The sequence below is a fragment of the Ceratotherium simum genome, chromosome 22 (genome assembly GCF_057802395.1).
Source record: "Ceratotherium simum simum isolate JZ-2026a chromosome 22, ASM5780239v1, whole genome shotgun sequence".
Classification (NCBI taxonomy): Eukaryota; Metazoa; Chordata; class Mammalia; order Perissodactyla; family Rhinocerotidae; genus Ceratotherium; species Ceratotherium simum.
In genome coordinates this window covers 31,303,660-31,322,818 of record NC_141921.1, presented here as the reverse complement: position 1 = coordinate 31,322,818, position 19,159 = coordinate 31,303,660, and the positions used below count along the sequence as shown (strand labels likewise).

Below are 19,159 nucleotides of genomic sequence, written 5' to 3'. Positions count from 1 at the left end.
ACATGTGAGAGCCCCATTAATCGTAGTTATTATCAATATTATTAACAGAAAGAGCACAGATTCTGGGATTAGATGAGTCTGGTTTTCTCTCACATTTGCAAATTACTTCCTGTATGACTTTGGATAAGTCACGGCACACCCCTGAGCCTCAGTTTCCCCATCTGTTAAATTGAGATCTCAAGGCCCGCTTCTTTGTGAGGGTCGGATAGGATGGGAGTGAAGCCCTTAGCACAGGGCCCAGTGCCTGGTGGTTCCCCTCCTGACTGAACTGGTCAGTTGCCTTTTAGACAAAAAGCCCCTTGAAGATAGGCTTCACGCCTGCCTTATTTAGGGCTGTTATCCCTGCCCCTCTGTCCCTGGCACATAGTAGGTGTTCAATGAATGGTTCTTTACTGAATGAATCAATCAATGATGACAGAGACAAGGCTTTGCTCATCTTTGTGTCCAAGTTGAGACGAGCGCAATACCTAGCATCTAATTTCAATAAATGTTTGTTGACAGAACAGATATTTTAAATGGCTATTCATTTCTGTTCTGAGTCCCACCTGAGTTTCTGAATTAAACTGAGAAAGATACTTGTTAAGCAATCCTGAATCTCTCTAGCCTTAGTATTCTTGGCTGTAAAATGAGACTATTAATAATATCTAACTCTTAAGAGTGTTCTGAAAAGTAAATGAAGCAGGATGGATTTGGCACATAGAAAATGTTGGTTCATCATCATTCCCTTCCCTGAGCCTCAGTTTCCTCATTCGTGAAATGGGCATCCACTCACTCATTTATTCATCCATTGCTCAACAAACACAGTGCCCATGTGCAAGGCATTGTAGTTAAGACCTAGGGCAGTTAGAGAGGTGAACAAGCGTGGTCCCTGCTGTGAGGAACTCAGTGTTTGCTGTGGGAAGAGGCCAGGCCAGGTCTCTGGGCTCCTGCATCCAAGGGGATCATGCTTGTCTCCGATATTCACAGCTGGTTCCAAGGAACTGACCCCTGTCAATCAAACTTACGAGAGACTGAAACATCTGAATTAGAATTTTACATTTAAGCTGGGTGTACTTGTGGGGTTGGGAGGGACTATGCATCTCCAGTGACCAAAATATTTCCACCTGTTACCCAGAGCACTCTTTTCTTTTCAAGTAAAAGAAATTTACATGCCAAGGGTATTTAAATATCAGGGGAGGGTCTGCTCTCAGTGGGCTGGCCAGAGGTAGAAGGATGTCTGGGTCCCAGTGGCCCATCAGAAGCAGGCCTCAGGGAAGAAGCAAGATTTAAGAGATGAGAGCCTGCCTGGACCACTTCTGTTGGGAAAGGCCTCCCTGCAGTATTTTTTGTCTCCTCAAGGCTGCATTTCATTTTAAATTGCAGCTGAAAGCAGATATTTTCCCTCTTGCCTATTACACCTCTTAATTTGTCTCTCCCTCTGCTGTTATTTGTCTCTATAAAGTGTTTTGCATGAAAGACCCACACAGCACAATGTTGCTTTGCCCTGGGTTAGATTTAACAGGAAAGGAAGACAGAGACTTAAGTCCAAGGGGGAAAGTGCGAGGGCCTTGTGGTCAAGACACACATGTGTCTGGGAATATATGCCTGGCAGTGTGTACACGTGCATGTTTTTGGACCTGTTGTGTGGGTATCTGTGCACATGTTAATACTTGCACTAATACGTATATACGTCTATGTATGCTTTGGTATAATCACTTGGTGTCCATACCTAAATTAAGTGTATGTTTGTGTGCAAGTACACACCCACATGCAATCTCTGAGAGCATGTGTTTCTATGCATAGGAGCATACATGTGTACACAGACACACGCCGGCATCTAGGCATGCAGGTCACATGATGTGTGTGGTCTTCTCTGCACACGACCAGGGTTCTCTCTCCTTCCTTGCCCCTGCACCGCTGCGGCTAGCATCTCTCCCTGCCCCACCCAGGGGCCCTGGCCCGAATCTGGGCTGTGGGTAAATGAAGGCAGAGCAGTGGTCTGCGGGAGTCCCGTGGAAACACTGCCTTAGCCCGGCCCAACCGCAGCCACCGCTCTCTGGCTTGGCTCCAGCCACCCCTTCCTCACAGCCTGCCACAGCAGCACCACCGCGGCTCCGCGGACGCTCTGGGGACCCCTGGGCAGTCCCCCAGCTCCCTGCCAATCCTGGACTGGCACTGAGGGGTGAGAGGTTACCGAACGACGGCCAGAGCCCTCCAGACTAGCCGGGTCTCCTGTCCCCTCCCGGGGACCAACAACCGGAGCACCGCGGGCGGGGGCCGGAGGGGGGTCTCGGTCGCTCCCAGTCCAGCGAGCGCTGGGCACTAACCAATGGGCGACTGCCGCCCAACGGGGATCCCTCCGAGGCAACCAATGACCTCGCTCCGCCCCCCACCCTCGCCAGCCCCGCGCAGCTGGACCATTGGTGCTGGTGGGACGGGGGGAGTGTGCGCGGCGCTGGCCGTTTGGGGGAGGGGGCGTGGCTTGGAGGCCCTTCTCTCCCCACCCTCGCTTAGGCCCCGCACTCCCCACCCCGGACGCCGGGCCATTGGCCGGTGCGGCGCCGCGGCGGCGCGGGCCGCGGGGCGCGCGCGGTGGGCGTGGCCGAGGGCGTGGCCGGGCGGGAGGCGGGGCGCGGGCGCTGTCTCGGGAGAGCCGGGGCCGCGGCGCGGGCGGCGGAGGCGTCCGGGCGGTGTGCGCGCGTGTGGGGCGCAGGCTCGGCAGCAGCGGCGGCGGCGGCTCAGCCTGCGGCGGCGGCGGCCCGTCTGGAGCTGCGGCCGCGGGGCGCCAGCTGCAGCGGGGGAGGCGCAGCCCGGTCTGCACGCTCCGCGGAGCCGGCGGGGCCCGGGAACAGGTGATCTTCGGGAGCCCGGAGCTCTCCGGAGTTGGCGGGGCGGGAGCCCGCACTCCCGGGCGCAGCTGCAGCCGCCCCGGCGCGGCTGGGCGCGGACGGCTCCCGGCTGCGGACTAGGGCGCGGGCAGCCGCAGCCGCTGCAGGCTCGGAAGTGCCCGCGCCCGCTCCCCGCGCCCGCCCGGCGGCGGAGCAAAGTTGTGGACGTGTCCCGACAGCCGAGCCCGGCGCTGTCGCGACCCGGCCGGGCGGCGCGCTCTGGGAGCGGCGCTGACCCGCCGGCCCCGCCACCGCCTCGCCCCCTGAGCCGGCCCCCCACTTCTGAGGCTGACACTTTGGGCCGAGGGCCTGAGGGCGGCCCGGCGCGGGGCCCAGGCCTGCGGGCGCCCCTCCGCGCCGACAGCCCGGGCGCCGCGGACGGCATGTGACGGCCCCGGCGGCGGCCGCACGCGGCAAGGCGCGGGCCCCGCGGGCTCCGGCCGCTGCGAGGAGCGGCTGCGCGGCGGCCGGGGGAAGGCTGCGGCGCGCGGCCGACCCCTGCGGGCCCGGGTCCCGAGCCGTGCCGCCCAGGCTCGCCCGGGCCCCGCCGAGGCCGCTGCGCCCCCGCCGCAGCGCGGGGGGACCCGCTCCAAACTCCTGAACTTCGGGGACGGTCCCCGGAGCGGCGGAACTCTCAGGGACCCCCGCCCCGGGCGACGCCCCTCGACGACCTGCGCTCACCGGGCCCCCTGCTGACAAGTGCCTGGACTCCGAGGGCCCCGGGGCCCGGCCGGAGCTGACTGTCCCCAGCCCCACGCCAGGCCACGATGCTCGTGAGGAAGGTGCCCGGCTTCATCCCGGCCTCCCCGTGGGGGCTGCGGCTGCCGCAGAAGTTCCTCTTCCTTCTCTTCCTCTCGGGCCTCGTCACCCTGTGCTTCGGGGCCCTCTTCCTGCTGCCCAACTCCTCTCGCCTCAAGCGCCTCTTCTTGGCCCCCCGGACCCAGCAGCCCGGCCTGGAGGTAATGGCCGATGCCGCCGGCCACCCCCTGGCCCACGAGCAGGAGTCGCCTCCCAACCCGGCCCCCGCGGCGCCAGCCCCCGGCGAGGACGACCCCAGCAGCCAAGCCAATACCCGCCGCAGGAAAGGGTGGCTGAGGCGCACGCATCCCACCAGGCTCCGGGAGGAGGCCACGGCGGCCCGGAGCAGCGGCGTCGCGGCCCTCAGACCCCAGGAGGAGAGCATCCCATTCAGCTTCGACTTCAGTGCGTTCCGGAGCCGCCTCCGCCACCCGGTCCTGGGGACTAGGGCCGACGAGAGTAAGGAGCCACAGAGCCGTGTTCGAACCCAGCGGGAGAAAATCAAGGAGGTAAGGACTCTCCTCCCCCACAAAAGAAAAGACCCCCTTGTGCTTCCATCCAGTTCTCCTGGCCCCTGGTCTACTCTAGGCCCTCCAGGCACACTGCACCCTCCCCTCGCCCCCCAAACTTCCCACCTTCACTTTTGCCTGCGCACTTTTCCACCGCTGGGTTCAGTTAATCATCCCCACCGTGACGGAAGTGAACCACTGGACCAACTTTTCCCCATCCCCAGATTCTGGTCTTGCCAGTCCAGCCCCCAGCCCGGGTGGGCTCCACTTCCTTTCTTTGTAGAGTTGCTGGCAAGAGTGCTGTTCAGCTTCATTGATGGACACCTCTCTGCTCTCATGGAGCCAAGGGCCACTCTTTCTCACTGTGGGTCCTTCAGTCCAGACTTCCCCCAAACCCCTGTACAATCTGCTACTTGGAAATCCAGGATTTGGGGGGTATTTGGTGTCCTGTGAGTATTTTGTAACCTGGCCAGTAACCTACAAACCAGAGGATGTTGTGTGTTCTTGCTAACTGCTTCTGTTTGAGCTTTTGGAGTAATTGTACATAATTGCATGATGCAGGAAGGAATGATCGATCAGGCGGTGGTAATGGTACAGAAGCTCCGGGGTTATTGGCTTAATGAAGCAGGTCTTGGACTTGTTCCTTGTAGGGATTGTATCAAGGAGGGGTTTAGAAGGATCACTTTGAGTCTGAATCTTAGTCTTAGTTTAAGAAGCCAAAAGCAAACCCAGCCTCACCATGGCTTGAAGACTGTTGCCAAGCCGCCACCGGTAACTAAATATTCTGCTCTACCACTGTTAGAGCTGCCTGTGTGAGGTTTGTGCCCAGCAATGCAGAGGGGACTGCAGTGACACCGCCGGGCCACAAGGGGGCTGTGGGCAAGCAGTGGGCCAGGGTCTCCTCCCTAGAAAGAAGATGCTCCCCCCTCCTGTGGACCCAGAAGGAAAGGGCTGCTTCTGTCTGGACTTCTCGGTTTGCTGCAAAGGAGTCAGCAGGTCTGCCCTTATTTCCAGGGGGAGCAGGCAGCGAGGGTCAGGACCTGCCCTGTCAAGACCTACTCAGAGCCAGTGGAGAGCTTGGCTGGCCCTCCTCCTTGTCCAGACTATCCTCCCTCCCAATGCCCACCTCTTCCCCACTTATCTCTGCTGTTACTCAGCCCTTCTGCTCTAAGCCCTATTTGGAGTCTGTCTTAACTAGCAATCACAGGACATTTTGTGATGTCAAGATAGGAAGCCACGAAGATGAGTCCTTGTTTTGTGTGTGTGCACCTGCTCTCAGTTTCCAAATTCTTGTTGAAATCTCAAAGGTTGATTGAAGGCTGGAACTTGCAGTGGCTAGGGAAGGGTCATCATTTCTCCTCTTTTGGTTAAGGAACTGTATTGTTGAATACGCACCTGGACCACCTGCAGCTCCCTTTCTCAAAGCTGCCTCTGAGCTCATTAACCCTCTCGGCCTTTTCAGACCTCCTCAGAGGGCAGTCACCCCCAGTGAAATTACACATAAACTACATGCGTGCAGTTTCTCATGGGGTGTCCAGGGCTGCCATCCGATTTTCAAAAAGACCTCTCAACAGATTAACTACTGTCCTTTTCAGAAGAGGTGCTTTCTGCATTTGCATCTACATATGTGACCCATTTCCGAAAGCCTGGGGTTAGGAGCCATAGGAAGGGTGGGCTGGCTAGTGGGAACATGGTTCTGCCCTTCTATACAAAGACAACCTCCGTTGCCGGCAGGAGCTGCGGGAGGTAACTTGCTGCAGCGGCTGGAGGGTGGTGGGAGGTGTGGAGACTCTGCTTTGCAGGTGGGTGTAAAATAACGTGATGAGCGGAGGTCCATGTTGGTTGCCAGATGTCTGGATCTTTCTATCTGGCATCTCCGTGCACCCCTGCTTGCATATACCTGCAGTTGGTCTTCAACAAGCCCTCTCGTACGATCTTGAGGACCTTAAGCTCCTCAGAACAGAGGGGACTGGACTATGTACACTATTATATTTTTGAAGCGTATTGTCTCCTCAGGCTTCTTGAGTTTGGACCCTCCACCACCACCACCACCAAACAACCTGAAAAATGTGGGGCAGAGTTTTTGATTTAGCTCTTAACACAGAGCTACCTTCATGGTGTCCTGCCTGATGAGGAATGCATATGCCCATTGCTGGAGGATGTCTTTATTTCCTTCTCATTTAAATTTCTATCTGTGCCGTGCCCAGGGGTAGATCATTTTAGAAAGGTGCCTGTTTTCATGAAAGGGACTGTTGCTTTCCTCTCTGGCTTGTTTATTTCCAGACATGGATCGATTAGACCCCAGGAGCAGAGGGGGAACTAACATCAGATAAAAAGGGCTCTGTTCTTATAAGATGAGGTTTTTAAAGTGAAAGTAAACATCAAGAGAGACTCAGAGAGGGTGATAAATGAGAGTGAATGAAGACTGGACACCCCGGCTATAGATCAACAAAGTCTATTTATGAACATTCCAGTTTGAGAGATGGACATGGGCATGGGGTCTGTGCTGATAAGATGGTTGAAACTGCATGTTCCTGATGTACACACATCAGGAAATGCTCTGTCACTAGAACCAACTATTTCTCCTTACTTTGCAGTTTTTGGAACCTTGGAGGAGGCAGTGTGGTAGAAAGGGGAGACCCAGAGAACATGGGTTCGAGTCTCACTCAACCGTCAACTGTCTGACTTTGCACAAACCACCTCCTCTCCTTCCTGGACCTGATTTTTCCTTCTGTAAAATCGGCTGAGGGAGGGGATAATTGGCTGTTCACATACACTCTTGCTTCCAGACCTGGCCCCTAAGTAGACTGCCAGTCTGACCAGGGACTCCTTAGTAGTTGGGCTCCTCCCAGCTCTGTTTTCGACATGTCTCAGTTCTGTGAAGTCAGGGGTGATGTGTGTTGTTGTTGATGATGGTGGTGTGTTCACTCCTGCATCCCTAGCACCTAGTCAAGAGTAGATATTCATACAGTCGATCAAGTTAATCATTCCTGTCACCCAAATTGAACTTTAGAGATGAGACTGGACAGTGATGGATCCTCAGCTTGGGACCAGGAAGAGTGAAGGGGTTGGTGAGAATGTGAACGGCTTGCTAGCAGCCTTCTCTTTCAGATCTGACCCTAATATAGGAACTGATTGTTATAATTATTATAGGGGACCTCGGCCATAGGTGGGCTTATTATGGATTCAAATTCAGCAGACTTTTCTCACTCATGACAAGAGTTGGAAATGTATAGCTTGTCAGGGTTACATCCCAATGAAAGGATTCAAACTCTCCTGGGTCCCACTAATGAAGGTTGGTTGCTGATCTGCGGAACCTCACGTGTCCCTTCCAGTGAAGAGGGCTTTTGTTAAAGAGAGTTAGGCATTCTAGGGCAGTGAGAACATAGTACTAGAGTGGGGCTGCCCCTGGTCCATATGAAGAATCTGGGTTGAATTTCACCCCCATCTCCATCCGCATCCCCTCTGCCCAGTGCCCTTATGCACCACTGTATGTGGCAGTCCCACTAAGAATCCAACCTGGGTTCAAATCCTAGCCACACCATCAATTCTGATGTCAGGGAAAAATTCCTGTTTATCGCCGGGCCTCAGTTTTCATGGTAAAACAAAGAGACTGGCGTTTAGGGGACTCTTCGCTCTCTCTCACTCCCACCTGTTTACTGTTTTGTTTATGGATCTGCCCAAACACCTAGAATAGGGTCTGACACCCAGTTGGAGCTCAGATACTTGAATGGGTGGCTACAGTAAAGATCTATAAACTAACAGTTAAGTTCCTGATGGCAGAGGCAGGGTCTTCTTCCCTGAGGGTACTGGAATTCTAAGAGTCTCAGAGTCGGGGCCACAGCAAGGTTTGGGGGCTCAGCAGCTCTAAGACCCAAGAGGTCTTTTAGAAGTTGCAGTGATTTTCCAAGTGCAAGTCCAACTTGAGGGGAGTGGGGAGGTGGCAGCCATGAGTAACATCTTTCCTGCTTGGATGGCAGGCATCTGGGATGCCCAAGTCGCCCTGGAGTGCCTACAACTTGGCAGGGAGTGTCCCCGCTCTTGCTCTCCATGCCTGCTGCATTAAGCCTCCAGGATATTGCCGCTTATGATATGTGACCGTGTCTGAATAAGTCATCTTGGCAAATGATCTTTGCTCCCCATTAATGGGCTGGTTCGTTAGTCATGTGTGGTTTCTCTGTGTATCTGATTTATCGCCACCAGTGCCGGGGACAGGTAGGAAAATTAAAAGGCTCTGTGTTCTTTGTAGCGTGTAAATCTGAGCCTATGAGATGTTCAAGATAATTAATATTAGGAACAACTCAGATTTAAATAGCTGTCCTTTGAAGAGCTCTGTTTAAGTTGCAAATCTATTGAAGATCTTTTTTTCCCCCGTCCTCCAGTTTCACTCTGTCCTGCTGTAGGATACATTTAAGATAGATAGGAAGACTGGCCTGTAATAACTGGACAGGTCCTTTGGGAGACCCTTACATCCTAAGCCCAGCCACACACCTCATCCTTCTTCCTTAGAACTGAGTACTGCAAGTAGAATAAAGCTTAGAATTTGTCTCTCCAGTTGTACAGCTCACCACCCGCAGGTGAGGTGGGTCTCTACTTGCATTGTGAGTTGCACCATCATTTTGGGGAGCTAGGTGCAGGCATTCCAGGAGCAGTTGCTTCTCAGGCCTCACATCCTTAGCTCTGCCTTGAGTGTTAGGTCTGGAAACAAATAGTACAATGACTTTTAGAAGTCAGCTGCTTGTTTCACACAGCATTTAGCAGGGGGGTAAGAATAGAGATTCCCCTGCGGTGTTCAGAGTGACTGATTTACATCCGAGCTCAAAAAATGCCTTTTCTCTAGCTTTCCCGGAAGACTGATCCATTACTCCACCAAAAATAAATATTGTGATATCTATCAGGCATACTTTGCTCAAAGGGACTTACATCTTTTCTCTTATTGAAAAAAATAAATCAGGCTCGCAGATTGGAAAGCCCCATGCAGGGAGGCTGTCCGGTGATCTAGGTGGGCACCCCGCCTTGTGGGCAATGCCTCTGGCTTGGGGAAGGCGCCTGCCTCTGCATCCTGAGTTGAGTCTGTGCTGAGGGAGGTGGTGGGAGCTTTAGGAAATTCTCTCCTGCCTTGCTCTCATTGGTGAGGTCAGGAAGGCCTGAGCGAGGGAGTGATGGCCAGGATTCAGGAGAGTGGTTGCCTCCGGTGAATTTGTGGATATTTATTACAGTACTTGAAAAGAGGGGCCATGCATGGAGCAGAGATGAGTGTCATGAACCAAGGATTATCATTATTCCAATTCTGTGCACCTGCAGTCCAAAAAGACCAGGCTCATTCAAACAAGAAGCCCTGGTCCTTAATTTCCCACTACTCTGGGGCCAAAGCCTTAAGCATAAGTGTTTTCATAATTTGGGGAAAAGAAACAACAGACTTTCTTAGCTCTGCATTCTCATGGCAAGTGATGGTAAGAAAGACTTTGGAGACTCCTCAAAGAATTCTGAGGACTCGGGACCTAAGTGCTCCTCCCCTTGCCTCCTTCACCCCCTCCAGCTCTGGGGGTTAGTTCATAGCTGAGGCAGCATAGTTTGGGTTCTCTTAAGTGCGGAGTTGATGTGGCTGAGGTCGCTGTAAGTCAGGCCTGCTTTTTGGTGTCTCCACCCGCAAAGAGAATAGACGCTGCGGAGACCACAGCTACAGGCTACGGCCTCCGTGTGGCGGCCCAGTTGTAGGTGTTTTCTCCCCTGAGAAGGCTGTTTTCTAAGATTTGGGCTGAGGGCTCCCCAAACTGAGCAGGCAGGTGGTCAGAACAGCTTTTATTCACAAGAGGGGTCTGAGTATGTCTCGAATTTTCATCAGTTAAAGGCTAAGACCAGGGCACTTGTCCATCTGTTTTAGTGCAGTAGCTTTAGTGGTAACTTTTACAGAAGAAACTTGGGCATACAGATTAGCATCCTCCTTAACAGATGAGCAGTAATTGTGCTTCTATCTGGCATGCCCTGGGAGTCAACTGCTCCACAGGTGAACCTTCCAGGCAAACAGTTTTCATTAAATAGCAACCATTGTCAGTAGCTGAATAGTAGGAGATATGTCTCCCCTCCTTCCACCTCTGTGGTGACTTGGTGATCACCATAAAATCCCCTGTGCAATACAGCAGTGTCCTATAGGGCCTGAGGAGTTGTATAGATAAAAGTGGTGGCCGCTCAGGACCTGTCCCTTGTATTCTCGTCTTGTTTTTTCACCACAACCCTGTGATGCAGGTACTATCTATTTATTTAAGTACAATTACATATGGCGAAATGCACAAAACAGAAAACCACGTAAACCACACCCCTATCAAGACAATGGAACATTTCCACGACCCCAGAAAGTTCCCTCTGTTCCTTCCCAGTCCCCCATCATCGACCCCAACCACTGTTTCAATTTGTCACCAGAGATTTGTTTTGCCTGTTCTAAAACTTCAGATGAATGGGGTAGTACAATATATGCCCTTTTGTGCAAGGCTCCTTTCACTGGGGATAATGTTTTTGAAATTCATCCATGTTGTGTGTATCTGTACTTCATTCATTTTTTATTGTTGAGATGTATTTCATTGTATAAATACACCACAATTTGTTTATCCATTCGCCTGTTGTTGAATTTTTTGGTTGTTTCCAGTGTTTGGCTATTATGAGAAAAGCTGCTGTGAACATTTTATGTACAAGTCTTGGTGTAGACATGTTTTCATTTCTTTGCATAAATAACTAGGAGTAGAATTGCTGGCTCATAGAGTAGATATATGTTTAACTTTATAAGAAACCGGAAACACCGGACCATGTTGTACTCCCGCCAGCAATGTGTGAGGGTTCTGCATCTTCAGTAACACTTGCCGTTGTCCACCTTTTAAGTTTAGCCATCCTGTCTGATGTGTAGTGATATTTCAGTGTGGTTTATTTTTTGTTTCCCTAACTATTAATATTGAACATCTTTTCATGTGTTTATTTTCCATTTCTATATCTTTCTTTTAGGTGTCTGTTCAAATCTTTTGCCTTTTTTTTTGTGTGTGTGAGGAGATCAGCCCTGTGCTAACATCTGCCAATCCTCCTCTTTTTTTTGCTGAGGAAGACTGGCCCTGGGCTAACATCCATGCCCATCTTCCTCCACTTTATATGGGACGCCACCACAGCATGGCTTGCCAGGCAGTGCGTCAGTGCACGCCTGGGATCCGAACCGGCAAACCCCGGGCCGCCGCAGCGGAGCGCACACGCTTAACCACTTGTGCCACCGGGCCAGCCCCCTTTGGCCTTTTTTTAATTAAAAAAAATTGGGCTGTTTATCATCTTACTGAATTCTAGAAATTCTTTGTATATTCTAGATGTAAGTCCTTTGTCATATATATATATATATATACGTGTATATATATACGTATATATATACGTATATATATATATAAAACAGGCTTTCAGTCTATGGTTTGTCTTCATTTTCTTAATGGTGTTGTTCAAAGAGCAGAAGTTTTAAATTTTGATGAAGTCCAATGTATCAGTATTTTCTTTTATGGTTAGTGCTTTCAATGTCTATTTTTAAAAAAAATCTTTGCCTACCCCAAGATCATAAAGGTAGTCTCCTTTTTTTTTTTTGTGAGGAAGATTAGCCCTGAGCTAACATCCGATACCAGCCCTCCTCTTTTCGCTGAGGAAGATTGGCCCTGGGCTAACATCCATGCCCATCTTCCTCTATTTTATATGGGACGCCGCCACAGCATGGCTTGACAAGTGGTACATCGGTGTGTGCCCGGGATCCGAACCTGTGAACCCCAGGCTGCCGAGGTGGAGCACATGCACTTAACCGCTGCGCCACCGGGCTGGCCCCCTGGAGATAGTCTCCTTTTCATTCCAGAAACTTTATCATTTTAGTTTTTACATTTAGGTCTCTCATTTACTTCAAATTCATTCTTGTATATTGTGTGAGGTGTAGGGGTTGAGGTTCATTATTTTCCATTTAGATGTCCACTTGTTGAGCACTATTTGTTGAAAAAACTTTCCTTTCCCCATTGAATTGCTTTGATGCCATGTTAGATTAATTGACAATGTATATGTCGTTCTGTTTCTGGACTCTTCTGTTCTATTGATTTATCTTTATGTCAATTCACGCTGTCTTGATGCTGCAGCTTTATGGTAAGTCCTCCATCTTTGAACTTCTTTTTCAATATTGCTTTGGCTATTATAGGTCTTTGGCATTTCTGCATACATTTGAGAACAAGCTTGTCAGTGTCTATGAAAAATCTTCCTGGGATTTTGATTGGGTTTGACTTGAATCTATAAATCAACTGGGAAGAATTGATATCTTAACAATATTGGGTTCTCTGATCCATGAATGTGGTATCTCTTTCCATTTATTTAGATTTTCTTTAATTTCTCTGAATAGTGTGTTATAGTTTTCAATGTAGAGCGCTTGAAAATCTTTTATTAACTATATCTCTAAATACTTTATATTTTTATGCTGTTGTAAATGATATTCTTTAAATTTTTATTTTCCAATCATTTGTTGCAAGTATGTAGAAATACAATAGACTTTTTATGTATTGACTTTGTATCATGTGACCTGATTGAATTCATTTATTAAATTTTTTTTGTAGATTCCTTAGGCTATGTTATGTATACAATCATGTTGTCTATGAGTCAAGACAGTTTTACTTCTTCCTTTCCAGTGTTTATTCCTTTTGTTTCTTTTTCTTGCTACATTGCACTGGCTAGGACTTCAGTTCAATTTTAAATAGAAGTGGTGAGAACTGACGTCTTTGCCTTGTTCTTGATCTCAAGGGAAAAGCATTCAGTCTTTCACCAGCAAGTATGATGTTAGGTGTAGGTTTTGGTAGATTCCTTTTATCAGGTTGAGGACGTTCCCTTCTGTTCCTAGTTTGCTGAGAGTTTTTATCAGAAATGGGATCGAAATATTGTCAAATACTTTTTCTGCATCTATGGATGGTTTTCCATCCTTAATTCTGTTAATATGGTAAATCATATTGATTTTAAAAGAATGTTAAACTAAACTTGCATTTGATTTTCTAATATTTTGTTAAGAACTTTTGCATCTATGCTTATGGGGGATGTTGGTCTATAGTTTTCTTATAAAGCCTTTGTTTGGTTTTTGATACAGCATTATGTTGGCCTCATAAAATGAACTGAAAAGTGTTCTCTCTACTTTCTGAAAAAGTTTGTGGGACACTAATGTTATCTCTTTCTTAAATGTTTGATAGCATTCACTGCTAAAGCCATGTAAGTCTAGATAATTTTTTTTTTTGGTGTGTGATGTTTTAAATTCTTAATTCAACTGCTTTAACAGATATAGGGCTATTCAGAATTTCTATTTTTTGTGTCAGTTTTGTCAACTTCACTTCCAAGTAATTTGTCTATTTCATTTGAATTGTGCAATTTATTGGAATAAAATTGTTCCTAAGATTCTGAATTTTCTTTTTAATGTTTGTAGGATCTGTAGTGTTGTTCCGTCTTTTATTGCTGATATTGCTAATTAGTTTCTCTGTTTAATTTTTGAAAATAGTTTAGTTAGTAATTTTTATCAATTTTATTGATCTTTTCTAAGAACCAACTTTTGATCTTTTTTTAATATTCATTTTTAAATTTTATTGATTTTCACACTTATCTTTATTTCTTTCCTTCTGCTTATTTTGGGTTTAATTCACTTTCTTTTTGTAACTTCTTTCTCTAGTCTAACAGTCTGCCTATATCCACTTACCCTCTCTAATCTTCATCCTGTTGTTGTCATGTATTTTGCTTCTACCTATGTTATAAACCTCACAGTACATTGGTATTATTTTTGATTTAAATAGTCAATTTTCTTAAAGAAATTAATAAATTAGAGTCTTTTAATTCACCCACGTACTTAGCACTTATAATGATCTTCTGTCTGGTATCATTTTCCCTTCAGCCTGAAAAACTCGTCTTTACATTTCTTGTAGTGTAGGTCTGCTGGTGACACATTCTTGCAGCTTTTGTTTATCTAAAAGTGTCTCTATTTTGCCTTCATTTTCAAAGGATATTTTTGCTGGATATAGAATTTTAAGTTGGCTTTTTTTTCCCTTCCTTCACATGAAAGACTCATTGTCTTGTAGCTTGCATTGTTTCTGATGAAAGGTCGAATATATTCCCCTGCATGTAATATCTTTCCTCTCTCTTTGGATGTTGTTAAGATTTTCTCTTTATCTTTAGTTTTCATGAATTTGACTATGCTGTGCCTAGGTATGGATGTCATTGTTTATCCTTCTTGGGGTTTGTTAAGCTTCTTGTGTCTGTGGATTGATTATTTTTTGATCAAGTTTGGAAAAATTTTGGCCCATATTTCTTCAATATTTTTTCTGCCCCAATCTATCTCCTTTTCTTTTAGAATTCTGGTTATATGTGAGTTAGATTGCCTGATGTTTTCCCAGAGGTCACTGAGGCTGTTCATTTTCTTTTCAGTCTTTCTTTCTCTGCTTTGGTGTGGATAATTTATATTAACCTATCTTCAAGTTCACTGAACTTTTTTTCTGTATTGTCCAATCTGTTGTTAAGCCCACCCAGTGAATTTTTTATTTCAGGTATTTTTTTTACTTCTAGAATTTCCCTTTGGACATTTTTCATTGTTTTTGTTTCTCTGACATTTCCCATCTGTTCACTCATTGTTTCCATATTTTCCTTTACATCTTAAGGCATATTTTATAGCTTTTCAAAAAGTCTTTGTTTGCTGTTTCCAACATCTTTATTATCCCTGGATCTGTCCCTATTGACTGTTTTATCTCTTGATTATGGGTCACATTTTCCTACATCTTTGTTTGTCTACTTATTTTTAAAAATCTATGCCAAATATTGTGAATGTTACTTTTTTGAGATTCTAGATTCATCTGCTTTTAAGCAGTTTTTCTCCCATTTTTCTGTTAGGCTGTCAGCTGTCACTTCTTGTAGCTGTCAGGATACCTGCCTCTGGCTGCTTTATTTTCTACTCTTCCTATTTTGCTATTTTCTAACCTGTAGTTGGCTAGGAAACCATTCAATCTAACTTGTTAGCACTATATTTAAAGTACAAATAAGCAAACATTGAGTAGGTCTCAAAAGACTCCTGAATCTGGTGCATGAACTTTAATGTGCATATTTTAGAGTAGTTTAGATGTTTAAAGATTCTTATTTATTTTTGGTAATTGGTATTGGATACATGAAATATAATTTTCGTTGAAACTGTATCCTGCTTAGAGGCTACGGTTCTCAAAAGGGCTCCTAATTTCTGGTTGATGTCATCTTAAATTATTTGTGTATTTTTTGCTCATCTGCATTTAGGTGTCAGAATAAATATTTGTTGGTATCTGTGATGTTCCAGCAGGCTCCATTAGTGTGACTTTCCTCCTACGATTTTTTAACCTGTCAAATATTTTCTCTGGCCTCCTTGCCTGAAGTCTAATGACTACTTTTTAAAACTTGGTTTATAAATCCCCACATTAAAAAAAAAGACTGTTCGTATAGGCCAAATTGCTGAATTACTAATCAGAAGGCAGCCAAATATACATGGCTGAAGGATTTCCAGGGTGCATCCTGTGAAATCTGATCTCTTATCTCCTCTCATTCAGGAAAGTTCAGTATGAAGTAAATATAGTATCTTATTGCAAAGGCTACCTTTAATTTCATTTGTCTCATTTGGGGTAGGTAAGGGTATTGAATAAAAGTTAGAAATCGCTTAAGATCCTTCTTCCCCATTTTCACTTCCGGAATGAGCTTTTCAGAGGTTAAACCTAAACTTTGCCAAGTAAATGCTGATCTCCTGGGAAGACATTTCGGCACCTTTTTTGTTTTTCTGTCCCTGTGTTCTTGACCTAAATCAGCAAATCTTCCTCCTTTCCAACTCTCCCAGAAGCCATCCTCTGTGTTTGTCACATACCCTACAGAGCTCTGGAATAGTCTTGGTTTTTAATTATAAGAATCAATGGAAAAAGAAGACTTTAGTTTCTTGCTTTCAGAACTGGACCTTTTAGAGAACACCTATCAAATGGAATCAATTTTGCTACTTTATTTATTTATTTATTTTTTTGTGAGGAGATCAGCCCTGTGCTAACATCCGCCAATCCTCCTCTTTTTTTTTTTTGCTGAGGAAGACGGCCCTGGGCTAACATCTGTGCCCATCTTCCTCCACTTTATATGGGACACCGCCACAGCATGGCTTGCCAAGCAGTGTGTCGGTGCGCGCCCGGGATCCGAACCAGCGAACCCCGGGCCGCCGCAGCAGGGCACGCGCACTTAACCGCTTGCGCCACCGGGTCGGCCCCTTTTTTGCTACTTTAGATTATAAGGAAACCCTTTATAGGGAAAAGCTCATGTTTTGACAGAAAAATAGCAGCTCCATCTAGAGAGTTCTCTAGTGGCTTAGATGTAGGCCTCTTGGGTGTATAATTATGTAAGGGGTAGAGACTTCATGCTGATGTACTCTCAGAGGTGGTGGTGTATAACAGCCTCCCCATAATCATGCTGGGAGCCTATGTCTCGTTATTGATCCTTGAGTAGCTAAGATTGGCATCAATCCGGATGGGGCTGAGGGAGGAAATAGCGTTAGATCTTTCCTGCGATTAGGCACTGGATTAAAGCATAATAAGATTCTCTGCACTCTGAGTAAAGTGCTCTTAAACTTGGCACCAGTGGGAGCAGAATTCCAGTTTGTCAGCCCTGGAATTTGAAGTCGTTTTGCATGTGAGAAAAAGGGTTTCTGACTCTCTGGCCTCTGTACCAACCATTGTCATTTAAATCCCTGGGGAGAATCCCCAGGAGGTCTGCTTTGGAGGGAGTTGGGGCTGGGCTGGTGGCATAGTGGTTAAGTTCACGTGCTCTGCTTCGGCAGCCCGGTGTTTGCAGGTTCGGATCCTGGGTGCAGACCTATGCACCACTCATCAAGCCATGCTGTGGCAGAATCCCATATACAAAATAGAGGAAGATGGGCACAGATGTAAGCTCAGGACCAATCTTCCTCACCAAAAGAATAAAAAAAATTCCTTGTGTGTGTAGTATTCTTAGTAGAGCCCTAGCATCCCATGAAGAGTTTAGCTGATGCCCACAACAGCCTTGTGGCACACAGGGCATGGACTGTAATCCCATTTTATGGCTGGAGAGGATGAAGACCCTGAAAAGGCAGTGACCAACTCCAGGCCCCGCCAGTTTCAATTGTGATGCACTGGCTTAAACCTCCTCTCCTGACTCTTAGGTTGATGTTCTTTCTATTATGTCATCTGAAGGCTCACAGATGATAATTTAGAGGAAGAGTTTTCGCTTTGGGCTGGAATAAAGCAGAAATTGTCGTAATCTTGGTAGGTATTCGAAAGAACTGCTCCCGTGAATCTTTACAACAGGGATTCTAACCTTTATTGCAGTCTGGAACCCCCCCGGGGGATCTTAGTAAAGACTGATGCCCAAGTTCCTCCCCGAGAGATTCTGATTTAATTGGTCGAGGGTGCAGCCTAAGCACTGGGTTCTCAGACACTCCCTGGTGGTTCTGCTGCGCAGCCATGCTTTAGAACTCACCTGTGGTGCTTTTGTCTTCACCTGGCTCTGTCGCCTTTCCGGCTGGATTTCCCTTGTACCCGCTTATGGAAAAGGTTGGAAATTTTCTATATTTATTAACACCTAGACCAGGATCAGGTAAGGAGAAATGATTGGGGAAAAGACTCAGTTAAAACTGAGTTTTCCGGAAGTAAGAAGAGCATGTACTGTTAACACGATCAAGAGAAGCCATGAATTTATTAAAACTTTAAGAAACAATGTTGAAAACACCAACTATCTATTGAGCCTCAGTTGTACACTGAAGGAACGGCAAAGGTGAACCTCTGGCTTTAAGGCATTTTGTAGTGTCATATTGTCCTGTGTCTGAATCACTTCCCACCCCGTACAGAGGCATAGAGGGAGGGAAACGTTGGGTAGCTGCATAAATATTTGTCCCGCCTAAGTCTTTGTTCTGGAAGCAGGCAGGACGTAAACATCTGAAATGAAAATATTTGCTTGCCCAGAGGTAGATTTCCCAAAAGGCCGTCACCCTCCCTCCTGTGGCTGCCTCTGCCGCTTTGCAGTTAACAGAGCAGCCTTTTCACATTGCTCCTTGGGCCTTAAAATCGAGTAACAGATGCTCGGGAAAAAGCGTTGCAGAAGTGCAAGAGCCGAGCCCGTCCCAGGTGTTCAGACTCGCGGCAGCAGAGTCTGCGATTTCCCACCGTCTCTGCCTTGTCAGGTGCTGGATGGGACTTAACCTGAGAATTGCTGCCCTGGGTTGATCGGATCAAATCTATCTAGGCGACTCTGGCAGAAGCTGAAGAAGGTGAGAATGCACTGTAGATTAGTGTGAGTGTCCTGTCCCCACCCCCGCCAAGACGGTCCCCTCGAGAACTGTTTTCGTGCAAGAAGCCTTTGTGTTCTCAACCTGTGCCAGGTTGCAGTCTTTCTTCAATCTGTCCCAACTATTTCTAGCAAATTCTTTGGCTGATGTGGCATAAAGAACAAGTCCTGTTTATCCCAAACTTATTTCATTCCAGCTTCAAGGGGTGGACATTGAGCGTAGGAGCGTTAATGGAGAGTCAGACTTCAGAGGAGAAATTTCCTTCTGTTGTTAAATCTTATATTAAACCGTGCTTGCTCAGAGGCCTCTGGCTGCAGGAAGCAGTGATGAGGCTGGAGCTTGGCAGATGGCTGGAGCTGCGGCTTCCTGGAGGCCTGTGTGGAGAGACGATTGTTTGTGTGTTGGTTTTCATTTATGTATTGGTCTTATTTTCATCTTCCTGAGGTACCCAGATGCTATGGTGATAGATTGGTTGGAAACGACTCATTTGTCAGGGTTCCATGGGGGACATAGGTTTCCTTCCCGTGTGCAGTGGAGTCGAAAATGTTTAATTAGATGCTGAGGCATTTCTGCATCGGTCCATTGCTGCCAGTTCTCCCAGGTAGATGCCATTCCATAGGTTGGAGACAGACTGGGGCTTTTCTGGGCCCAACCTCCTTTCC

At 47.2% G+C, this 19,159-nt stretch overlaps 1 protein-coding gene across 1 annotated transcript in view; it reads left to right on the top strand.

Moving 5' to 3' along the window:
- The first annotated feature begins 2,681 nt into the window (after positions 1-2,681).
- MAN1C1 (mannosidase alpha class 1C member 1) overlaps positions 2,682-19,159 on the top strand; it is a 137,553-nt gene continuing 121,075 nt past the window's right edge. Inside the window, exon 1 of the mRNA XM_004425752.3 lies at positions 2,682-4,174. Coding sequence (XP_004425809.2) covers positions 3,635-4,174 — 540 coding nt within the window. The 5' untranslated portion in view covers positions 2,682-3,634. The remainder of the gene's footprint in view (positions 4,175-19,159) is intronic.